General features: G+C 41.6%; 1 protein-coding gene across 3 annotated transcripts in view; it reads left to right on the forward strand.

Moving 5' to 3' along the window:
* The window catches only part of ccser1 (coiled-coil serine-rich protein 1), a 123331-nt gene that overhangs the window by 58502 nt on the left and 52550 nt on the right, over positions 1 to 12279 (forward strand). For all 3 annotated transcript variants that reach the window (XM_072681906.1, XM_072681908.1, XM_072681907.1), the window contains exons 7-8: positions 3858 to 3935; positions 9055 to 9138. In XM_072681906.1, the coding sequence (XP_072538007.1) occupies positions 3858 to 3935; positions 9055 to 9138 (162 nt within the window). The remainder of the gene's footprint in view (positions 1 to 3857; positions 3936 to 9054; positions 9139 to 12279) is intronic.

Below are 12279 nucleotides of genomic sequence, written 5' to 3' on the forward strand. Positions count from 1 at the left end.
GTGGATCACAGCAGTGCTGCTGGAGTGCTTAAACACCTCAGTGTTACTCACGGACTAAAAACAGTCCACCCACCAGAATATCCAGACAAAAGCGTCCTGTGTGCAGCGTTCTGTGACCACTGATGACCAACACAAACTGCAGATGAGTATCTGTCTTCTGACTTTACATCTACAAGGTGGACCAGCTAGGTAGACGCCCCCACTATGTCAGTGTCACTGCTGACATAATGGGCCAAGTTCATTCCAAACCAGGAGTACATATTATCTCAAACCTTCAATCCAATGAGGAAAATGCCAATATTCGACAGTTTTAGCAGAAGACTTTTGATCCAGATAACCCGTTTTTATTATTTACAAGAATATGAATTCCAAGAAAACTTTTACATGTAACTTAAGGATACCTCTCCATCACCCATTTTAGAGGTCATTTCTGCCTCTGTTGTTTTGTCACTGAGTGCTCAATTTGAATCTAACGTTGCATTAATCCCCATGAGTTCGCTCAGCATTTTGATTTGATGCCTTTTCCATTACCCTGTTTGTTTCTGTGGTTCACCAAAGAGATCCTTTTTCTTTTGTCCTTAGGAATTAAGGATAGGACACACATTGATCAAAGCTGACACATTTGGGCCCCGACTGGTATTTTAGAATGCTCTTAGAGAGTAGCTTGAAAGAACCCACTATCAGCAGTTTACTTTAAGTGTAAACGCCTCTGTTGCTGTCATCTGATTAAACAACATAAAAGCCAACGCACGACACACAACACGCCAACACACCAACCATGCACAGACTTGCTTTTTGTTCAACAATCGCATCTTCTTTATGTGATAATAGCAGATAACCAGGCTGATTTTCCTCTCAGTTCCTTCTGTTATATTCTGTCATGACTTTGTGTCTATGTCTGTGAAGCCTTCGAATAATCAGAAGATCAACCAGCTCAATATCTAGTCACTTATTCACCATTCAGGGCTTTCAGTTGACTTAAACAGTGTCTCCTGTATTGATAGCCAGGTCATGGTTATTAGGGCTGAACTGACATAGAGCATAGAGAACTTATCATGCTATTTAAAGTCTGTGTTAGCTTCTTGCTATTGTTACAATGTACCGTTCAAAAAAGCATCCCACTGTGCTTCTCGAGAAAATAACTTTTGTGCACCTTTGACTTCCATTAAGTCATTACATCCCTGTTTGTTGCAGAAAATAGTAGGGACACAACCCACTATCAAAACAACAAGCAGTCCAACTGACAAGTTACAGCTGAAGCTGTTGCCCTAGAATGGTTCCAAAAAGAAAGGTCTAAATCTGAACTTTCCTTGCTTTCAGCTTCAGACGACGCAGTGTGTTTTTTGCTCTTTTTCTCACAACAAAAACTGGATCGGGTCTCTTACATACAAGCAGAAGTTACTAAATAGTTCCACCTTGGCCAAAGCAGGTGTGGGTGCAACCTTTTTCCTATTTTTAATATGTGGTGCAGAAGTCAAAAAACACTTACAGTTCATTTCCAATCAAAGTGATGATGAAATAACATGCCTGAAGCCCCTCCTCCCAATTTAACGGTCTATAAATACCTAATCTCTACCTTGTTCACGTCTGCGCTACCCACCACCACCTCCCCCCTTTTAACTCTCATTTCTGACTCTACTTCATAGAGAGGGGGCTCTGGCTTCCTACCACAAGTAAATCACCATTCAAGTAATTCCAAACACATTTAATGATGCCCCTGCGGTGGTCAGTTCATTGTTCTGAGAAAAAAGTTTGATTTGCAAATCATGTTTTTTCGACTCTTACAGTTTCTCAGAAAGAAATGTCTGAGAAATTATCAGCGCCTAGTCCTTTCAGACCCACAGCTTTATGTTTTGTTGTCACTAGGGGTGCAATGCAGTGCCACTATCTGTATATCTGCATCAGTATCTGTTTAGGACTTACGCAAACTGTGTCAGTATTCATATTTGACTCAAATATAAGTATTCATAATTCACAAGCATTGAAAAATTATATGATCTAGGGCTGGGCAATATGGTAAAAATACTATTTCACAATATTTAAAGACATTTTTCACAATACACAATATTTATCATAATACATATAATCACAGACTAAATACATCAGTAGCAACAGATTCTTAAAAACTACTATTCAGATACTCTGTGATTTATAGTCAGCATCTGCTGCTCTTCATCAAATTAAACCAGTCTAATTACACTGTTAGTAGTGAAACCTGCAGTTGATCAGTGTTCATTAAACTCTGATGAAATCCTCGATATGCTTAGAAAAGCATATTGTGTATCACACAAAATGTATCACAATATGATAAAATATTATCATATTGCCCATGATCTCAGATGAACATTCAAGTTCATTCATTAATATTTTCAATGTTTTATATACTATTTTTTTATATTAGTGTCCCTGTATTACAGTCAATAATTAACCTTTGGGAATGAATATATCATATTCTAATATTCTAAGAATTTAATAATGTCAGTTTGTATAGAAAAACACAGTTTATTAGGAACACTGTACCAGTACTTGATAGAATCACCCTTTATTCTCAGAACAACTTTATTTTTTAATGGCATGAATTTCACAAGTTATTGGAAACATTCCTTTGAGATTCTGGTTCATGTTGACGTGACCACTTTTATGCTCTGACTCCCCCTTCTTCCACATCCCAAAGCTTCTCTATTGGATTCAGATCCGGTGTCTGGAAAGGCCACTGAAGAACACTAAACTCATCGCCATGTACATGAAACCAGTTTTAGTAGAAATGACTGTTGCTGCTGTGTTGAATTATTATACTGAAAGTAGCCATTAGCAGTAGCCATTAGAAGTAGCCACAATTAGGAAATATGTCCATAAAGGGATGCACATGGTCAGCAACAATACTCAAATAGGCTGTGGCATTCGAGCAATGATTCATTGGCATTAACTGGCCCATAGTCTACTAAGAATCCCTTTCCCTTCACCAGTACACGACCTCCATCAGCCAAATTCTCATGTTTCAATTTGTATGAATCAGTGGAAATCAAGATCCACAAGACCAGGGTACATTTTTCCAGTCTTCAGCTGTTCACTGCAGCCTCAGCTTTTTGTTCTTGGCTGACTGAAGTGGAACCTGACATGGCCAGCTGAGATGCCTCTGTCACAGTGCCTACAGTTGTTCAGAGAGTTACCAAAGCCAACCAATCTGGCCATTCTTTGCTGACCTCTTTTTATTTCGCCACTGCAATTCCACACAACTGGCTGATTAGATAATTGCATGAATGGGAGGGCAAAAAGGTCTTTCTAATAAATTACTTGGTGAGTGTAGATCAGGTAGAATCACAGGAAAGGCTGTTAGACAGAGAGCTATTTGGACCATTCCTCCGACACACACACACACATGCATGAGGAGTAAGTGGAGTTTAATGGGCAAGTGGAGTGAATCTCAAGGTCATGTCTGGAGTGAAATGGGTTCAAACCACAAGGAAACTGCAATATGTTTCCTACTGATGGAAAACTGAGACAGAAAAAGGCGTCTTTATTAGTATTTCTTTCATCTATACGACTGTATGACCAGGTCACTGCTTGGTCATTCTGAATAACGTATTCATAGTTTTCAGTTACATCCTCACTTCTTAATCTTAATGAGGGCAAAGCCCTTCCTAGCATTTGCGGCCCAGTATCTCGTAATGGTTTATATAGGTATGCCGTAACATTGTCACAAGATTGGGCTCTCGGGTCTTTTAAAGTCTAAAAACCTCGTTTTGAAAGCGAACGGTCTTGCTGTTAATTCTAAAGGGGGGGAAAAAAAATCAATTTTGGCTGGATTAAAACTTTGAGATTTGTGCCTTCTTAGCTGTTTTTTCTCTCCCTTTCAGAGCACTGAGACCAGTCCTGCCAGCAGCCTTCATTCTCTACCCATAAGCCCCTGCAGTGAGAAGTCCCTCGCTCTCAAGGTAATTGCTTGCATTGTGAAAATTATTGAATTAATTGGTGAACTTTCAATTTTACAGAAACCTTCCCATTTTCCCCTGATGGAATGGACTCGTTCTTTCTAAGCTTGTGCGCTGTCATCATTGACTAAGTGCACTCAGGGTTAATGTCTTCATGGTCTGGTTAAAAAAAAAGAAGTGTGGCTTAACTTTATCTTTCAAAACATGCCTATCCAAGATATCAGCATTACTGAAATGCAGCATTCAGAGGGAATCCTCCGCCATTCATGTTTTCCCCCCCCCCATTTTCTCCCCCCCCCCATTGTGTCTCCCAAAAGTGCGCCCTATCCTTTTCAAGTCAGCTTCCCTATGGGAGAGAACTTGATCTGAGTTATTCTTCTCAACCATCAATATAAATTTTTCCAGCTATCTTGATGAGATTATTTTATTATGTGTGCTAATCCTTTGGAGATGGGCCACGGCTGTCATGGGAGAAAGGTTTATGATTTTGTATATGGAGCTTTTTTGAGGAGGGAAGAGGATTTTGTTTTTCATTGGGACTTTTTGTGTGCGCGGAGTCGAAAATCCCGTCGAGCTGAGCGAAGTGGAAACGAGGTCTGCGTCTCTCTCTGTCCTCCTTACTGACCTACATGGAGCGCTAGCAGAAGCAGCAGTCACACCAGCGAACCATGTGATGTTCCAGCCCGTCCGCAGCCTAGCGCCGTGCAGTGAGAGGGAGGGCTGCTCAGAATAGGGCCCCATGAATTCTGACATTGTGTTCGGATGACAGGAGAAGGGTGGGACTTGTCCTGTTTCATTGTAGGAGGGGAAAAAAAAGAAAAGGTGTGTGTGTGTGTGGGGGGGGGGGTGGGAGAGAAAAACTTCCCCGTTCCCTGTTTTTAAAAATAAAGCCCTCGATCCCACCTGAGACGGAACCGTGTCACTGCTTGTCCTACTTTGAGCAGAAAACTTCTCGTTCTGAACATTTGTTATTCCTGCCTCCATTATAATTAGAGCCAATGGAAAGTGCTATCCTTTGGCAAAATTGTGGAGTTTGCAGTGGGACGATAGGGAGGAGACCAGGCTGGGATTCTGAAGTTATCTTAGCGTTCCTGTGAGCCTCTCTTTCCACCCACCTCTTTAATAACCACTTGTTAAACAAGTGTACTTGCGCTCGCTCTTCTCAAGCGGTCCATTATGGATCTCCCTTGACATACAATAACAAAGGCATCAGTCCTCTACTCCTTTTAGCTCCTCGCTGTTTATTTGACAGTATAATCAATTTTTAGGTTATTGCAGGAGCCAATTCTAAATAAGAAAAAAAGAGAAGCATCATTTAGATTCCACACAGTCTGTATATATATATATATATATATATTTAGACATAAATTTGTTTCATTTTTCCCTTTTTCTACCAATTTCTTACTGCCATCCAACACGTTTAGAGGAAAGCACCAGGGTCCCCAGCTCCACCGTACCAGCCAACAGATGCCTTATGCTCTCTCAGACTCTGGACGCTGATGGCAAAGCACTACCTGAGTATCCGAATCGCTAACACTCTTCGCCCAGTACCCTTTTATCATGCCCTTTAGAACATCATCGTTTTGCACTCTGGTGTGCTCACTTATTTACACATGCGGCAAACACTGTCACATGGCATCTGTGATGTCGTGGACCAAGTTCATTTCAAACCAGCGGTGTTCATAATATTAAGTTATTAACACCCCCACTATGAACCTGAAATGAAGCAGTTAAGATCTGATTGAAGTGTGGACTATTTAGTCTTGCAGCTTTAGTCCAAGAGGTTTCAACAAAAATATTGCATTAATCGTTGAAGCCTTACCGCCATTCGTTACACAGTCCCTCCATTTTCACAGACTCAGAAGTAATCGGACACCTCTTACTTTTGATAACGTGTGATAACATGCAGCTTACGATGACATGCGGTAAGCAGGTTAATGGCTAGGTGTGGCCAGTTCCCTGAAAAAAGACCCGGAGTCCATTTCTAATGTGTGTAGTTTGAATTGGGCTGCTGTTTGAATAGGAGCTCTTAATATGGAGGAAGCCATCTACCAAATCAACAATTTGGTTCATTCTTATAAAGAAGGAATGCACTGGTGAGCTGAGCAACACATTAAACAACTTGGAAAATTACAGAAAATAACTAAAGTAGTTGATTGTAGAAAAACCCCTTTACAACATCTTGTCAAGGCAAGAACACATATATTCTAAGCGTTTACGTAACAATGTATCATGCACTTCTATGTATAAAAAAGACACATTCAGCCTACACCTAAATGAATTCATTAATTGTAGTTTTGCTGCCCTGTAAACTCTGAAAGTATCACTTCTGCCCCTTTTGGCGCCAGACTTTGGGGAGTCGGCCCTTGACTGTATCAGTGATATTTCGACTGCATCAATCATGTGTCCGGTGAGCTGAAAGTGGAGCAGCTTTCTCTGCGTGTGTGCTCGGTAACAGTACAGCTTTGATGCTTGAGCCCTTTCCATCTTTTTCCACTGAAGTGTTTAATTTAGGCCAAGCAGACGGAGAAGCCACTCAGGTGCAGCTTTACAGCATGGCGCTAAAGACACTGTCCACTGTCCTGTAATGCCAAAGGCATTCGTCTGCCTGCGTGTGGATGTGTCTGTGTATGTATGTGTGTGTGTGTGTGTGTGTGTGTGTGAGAGAGAGAGTTTGTGTGTTTGTGTGTGAGGGCGTGTGTGCAACTGTGACCAAACTGCTCTCCGGAGGTCCTCCCTGGCACTGCACAGATAAAACGCCTCTTGGTGAACATCTATAATTAAGATATAATTAAATATTCCCCGCAGGCCTGGATTTGGATAGGGCTCGTCTTTCTTTCTTTTTTTTTCCTGTATACTGCGTGTTTTCGCTCAGAGCGTGACCTTTTTATTTTTGTGAGGCTACAAGCGGGAATTTCATTTGAAAATTCGAATCGTAGCATCAAGCCCGAAACTCCATACTTTTTGTCTTTATTGTTTAGGATGAATGGAAAAAAGGGACACTGGGTCGTTCTTAGGAAAATGTCTTCGCTGGCTTTTTCAGGCCTGGCACTTTTCAAGTGTCATCTGTGGGACATCAGCACCCCCCCGAGACCTTTATGTAACATCAACAAAGGAGCATATTACAGCTGAAACAATAGTGTGTGAACTGCTTAGTTTAAGTGCGTGACATTGAAGCGCATAATCCTTTTCACTGATCTCTCATGAAGGACTCTGAAGCACTACATAACAGGGCATTTTTCTGGACATGGATTAAGTCGAATCCTTCAGTCAACAGAGCTTTATGCATTTTTGACATTTTTTATTTAAAGTTTAAGAGTTTTTTTTCTCCACTTTTTCTTCCAAATTCAACAATTTCCAATATGCCAATTCAATTTCCACCAAGGTCTTCCCCAGCTATCACACAATGCTACCAGCAAAGAGGCGGGTGGGGGGGGGGGGGGGGGGGGGGGAATACACTCTCAAAACAGATATATTACTGAAATGGGTTTACATACCAAAAGCAGACACGCATGGTAACCCAGAACTTTTCCAGACATTACCTGGAGGAGATGTCTGTGTGAATGCAAAGGTTTGGATCAGTGGTACTTGACATTACCCGGACTGTATCCTGTCAGCCCCAATACAAAGTCCGGGTAGTGTCCGAGTGAGCCCATGCGTGAATAGAGCAGGTGGTGATGCCGTGCCTCTTGCACGGGCTACACAGACACCGCCCCTCACCTAAACCACACAGAATTCTCTAGCTAGATGCTACACGTGCAAAAGGGCAACTCCGGCTGATGTCGGACTTGATTGAAAAACAAGTGGCTAAAGTGCTGTATGCTAAGTACAAAAATCAAATGTTAAAAAAGATAACACAAGGTAAGGGGTAGTGGTGGCTCAGCGGTTAGAGCTTCCGGTTGGTGACAGGGTTGTGGGTTTCAGACCCAGGCTCAGCAGGCTGCCACTATTGGGCCCTTGGGCAAAGCCTTTAACCCTCTCTGCTTCCTGAGTGGCACAACAATGGCAGCTCACTGCTCTGGGCATGTGTGCTCACTGTCACTGTGTGTGTTTGCTCACTGCATGGATGGGTTAAAGACGGAGACCAAATTCCAAGATCTGTGTCCAGTGGTGAAGGCGTTTTTTGTTACATATATTTGTAGCAATTCTTTTATCTTTTTTTTATGAGACCGGACAGTCGTCTAAGAATTGCACTGCTAGTTGTATAGTTTATGTGGCGTATTTTATTTGAGATATTTTTATGACTTATTTATTTATTATTTTTATTTCTGTCTTTAAAGCTAACCTTCCTCTGTACTTCAAGAGCAGCATGGGGGAATCAATACTGTTGCTAAAGGCCAGTAACCTTCTTAAGGAGATCAGAACCCCCCTAAATTTCTCCAATGTTTCCTTTTAATCTGATTCCTACATACAAACCGGCAAATATTTGTTGTTTTTAAAAGCTTTCTAGTGAGCATGATTATAGATGCAAGTCCTTTAAGTGTCTTTCCATATATTCTTTTATTCTCTACACTCTGCAGTCTAGACCAGTTAGTAACCCAATGTTAAGCAAGCGCATGCACAAGAAATGCATGTTTTGCTGTTATCTTACCATATTTACCCTGCAGGATTAAGCCTGTTACCAGCTTCATTTAAACCCTTGCCGGAAAACCGCCTAAGAAATATCTCACTCCAGTACGGTCGGCGGCTAATCTGTGTGAGGCTTTCAGTGTGTGTTTGGGTGGAGCGCTAGTTTGGAGAGGGATGGGGCCGTTTGTTGAGCCGTTTGCGCCGTGTTCTGCTCCCGGCTTTTTCAGCCCTCCACTGGTGCCCTTGAAGCTGCTGCCTCAACGCCCCCCCCTCTCTCTCTATACACCCCCCTCCCCACTCCCTGCTCACATAATGGATGCCGACAACACAAGGTCGCAGGAAAGTGCCTCCTAGTTCATGTGAAGTTTATGGAGGAGAGCAAAACGTCTGCTCGAAACTGCAGCTTTCACTATCTCGTTCTAAGGAAGCCGCTCTTGCACGCACATAAAGAGCTCGTTTTCAACTAAAAAAGATGGTCTGAATAATGCAGCCCCCTTTAAAGCAGTTGTGTGTGTGTGTTTGTCTGTCTTTGTGTTTCTGTATGTGTGTATAGGATCCAACCAGAGAAGAGAGCCAGTCCTTCCAGCAGCAGTTGAAGGAGAGAGATGAGCTGATCCTGAGACTGCAGGTTGAGCTGGTGAGAAAACTTAAACCCTCCTGCTATGTCAACTCCATTTCCTCCACTACGACAACTGTAGTCCTCTTGCGAACAGCAGAGCTTACAGGAGTTCCATGATTGTGTTTCGTCATTCCTTAGTGTTGATATTGCTCATGTAGTTGACATCTTGCTTGGCCCGGTGAACATGTAGCATGTGAGTAAGTAAGTAAGGTGTAGGTGTTTCAGAGCAGTGGTTGTGGGAAAATTCATTATCAGTTTTTTCCCAGTATGCCTTGGACATGTTGTTGGACCCTCCTGCCAGTTTTCTCCTCAATCTGTTCATTGCTTTTTTCACCCACTAGCTAGGTCTCCGCCTATCACAAAATGCTAGCAACCCCGGGTAGCATGTGCATGTAAAAACTAGCATGTGCATTCTCCAAACACATAAAGCCAGCTACAGCTGACTGCTGCACATGCAAGGGTAATAGACAGCCAAATGGGCTGGAATGGGAATGCTAACTGACTATTCTGTTACAATAGCTTGCAGATGCCTATGTTGCTAGCATTGCAGGGATGGGGGAGAGGAAAGGCCGGCCCGATTATAGGGCTAACACTTAGACAGTCGCACTACTCAAATACCCTGTGAGGTGATACATATATAATGTTAATGAACTCATGCATCCTGAGTACCGTTAGTCTATGCTAAACAAACCTGACGTCTTGCAAAAGGAACATTCATGGACATGAATGTTATGACAATTTTTGGCTTTTAAAGGTTTCTTTGAACTGTTCTTTTTCTGGGTCAGAATTAGTGTACCAATGTCACAAATGTTTGTGGACACACCTTCTAATGAATGCATTTAGCTACTTAAAATTACGCCCATTAATGCCAGGCCAGGGTTAGGGGAGTATAAAGCAATTCAGCATCTAGCTGTGGAGCAGAGGAACTGTGTTCTCTGTAATGGTGGTGCTTATGGGATGATCTGGGCTGTTGGGGATGAGGTAATGTGGTGATCATCCAACATCCTGACCTCACTAACGCTATTGTCACTGACAATACAATACAAAACAATCAAATTCTTGCAGCAGTGCAGTTCAAAATCTAGTAGAAAGCCTTTGCTGGACAGTCGAGTCAGTTATATCAACAAAAACAGGATAAACACCTTTTTAAGACCCTTGATTTCGGAAGAAACAGTGATTGAGCAGGTGTCTCAATACTTTTGCCCATATAGTGTACATCTTTCAATTAAAAGATTTAGCTTTTTTTCTGAAATCAACACAGGGTCAAATTTATACATACATTGTCCAAAACATACATACATCACACATAATATTTGATGAAATGCTTCTTTTCAACCAGATGCTTTTGGTAGCCATCAGCAAGCTTCTGGTAAAATTCTTAACGAATATTACATCATACTTTTTGGCAGAATTGGTACCATGTACCAGTTTCAATGATAGCAAAGCAGGCCAGAGCATGATGCTACCGCCACCATGTTTACCAGCTGGTACAGTGTTCCTGGGGTTAAATGCCTCACCTTTACTCCTCCAAACCTACCTCTGGTCACGGTGGCCAAACCACTCTTTTTCTTTGTCCATGTGGTCAGCTGAAAACATTACGCTGGAAGGTGGCAATTTTGGAACAGGGACTTCTCTTAACAGGAAGTTAAGAGGCATTGGCCTTGGTAAGATAAACAGCATTTGGAGCTTTTAGCACCGCTGAATTAATAATCTTGATTGTATGTATATTTTGACCCTGTGTTGATTTCTGAAACCCCCGGCAAATATGAACCTGTGCACTAATTTCTCATAAAAGTTTTTTTTCCTATTTGTACACTTGTATTCTGCTTCAGAAAACAGTTACTGTTAGAAATTACTGAAAGCTCAATATTGCCATGACCTTTATCCAGCCACAAATGTATCCAGAGCCCTTTAGATAAGGGCTTTGTTGTTTACATCAAATATATGAGATATTTATGGGATATAGAGACTAGAGATACAGTTGAGATACTGTTCATTTTTGAAGGGACATTTTAGACTCATGCACTTACTTCTAGCATATGCTATTATTTAGAGGTACCCATTCTTTCAATTACTTTCCTGTGCCACTGGTGCCACTTTTCATGACTGGGTGTTCTTTTCATCAAATGTCGCACCTTCACCCACAAACATACCTTTGGTTGTTTTTGTAACCATAGACTCTATGCAGGTCATGTTTGTACAGCCAATGCTGCACAGTTGAAAAGTGCACCACCACTCCTAAGTCAGCTAAACCTTCCTGTACGCCCTGTTATGTTATATGGGGGTCTTTCTGGTCACCATACAAGTTTTCTTTGTGCACAACTCTCCTTAACTGTCGTTTCCTAATGCCATTTTGGACAGAGGAAGTTGTGAACTGGAAAGGATTCTATATATATTTTTTATAGTCAACCCTTATTAGGCATCGATTATCAATCAATTATCAATCAAATCCTCAGCCAAGCGTTAAGAGTTTGCTATGATTGTTAAATGTTCACACAAGGTTCGCCATTGATTTTCCTAACCAGTCCTGGGGGGTCAAGTAAGGTCTAAGGAGTTAATTAAATTCCAAGACCTAATAACTGGTGTGTCCAGACGTTTGTGCATTCCAAAACGGGAGTATAAACAGTGCATAAACTTTTGCAGAACATAGTTTGCTGTGGAGGTCTGTAAAAATGAACAATACAGAGATAGTTCTCAAAATGCTTAACAACGCATTTTGATTAGCGCAAAATTAGTGTTCAGATGAATGCTTTTCAATGAAAAGTGTCTTCAGTTGGCGTTGGAAGTCAGTGAGGCACTCTGTGAGGTTGGTGAAATGTCTTAATGCTTGTATTCTATGCGTGTCCAAGGATAGCAGGTCAAGCTGAGCTGCACTTGAAGCATGAAGGGCCCCCGGTACAGATGGGGTTTGATCATTGCCATCAGGTAGGGAGGGGCTGGTCCATTTTTGGATTAGGCAGGCTTTAGGGTTTTAAATCTGATGCGGTCAGCTACAGAAAGCCAGTAAAGGGTACATAGCAAAGGGTTACATGGGTAAAAATTGAAGATGCATCATGTTGAAACATTCTGGATACGCCTTGGAAATGTTAGCCAGATAGCAAACTTGCTCTTTATGTATTATTACGTATGAGATTTTATGTATTTTGAATTGCTCTACAG

Source organism: Salminus brasiliensis, chromosome 6 (assembly GCF_030463535.1).
Source record: "Salminus brasiliensis chromosome 6, fSalBra1.hap2, whole genome shotgun sequence".
Lineage (NCBI taxonomy): Eukaryota > Metazoa > Chordata > Actinopteri > Characiformes > Bryconidae > Salminus > Salminus brasiliensis.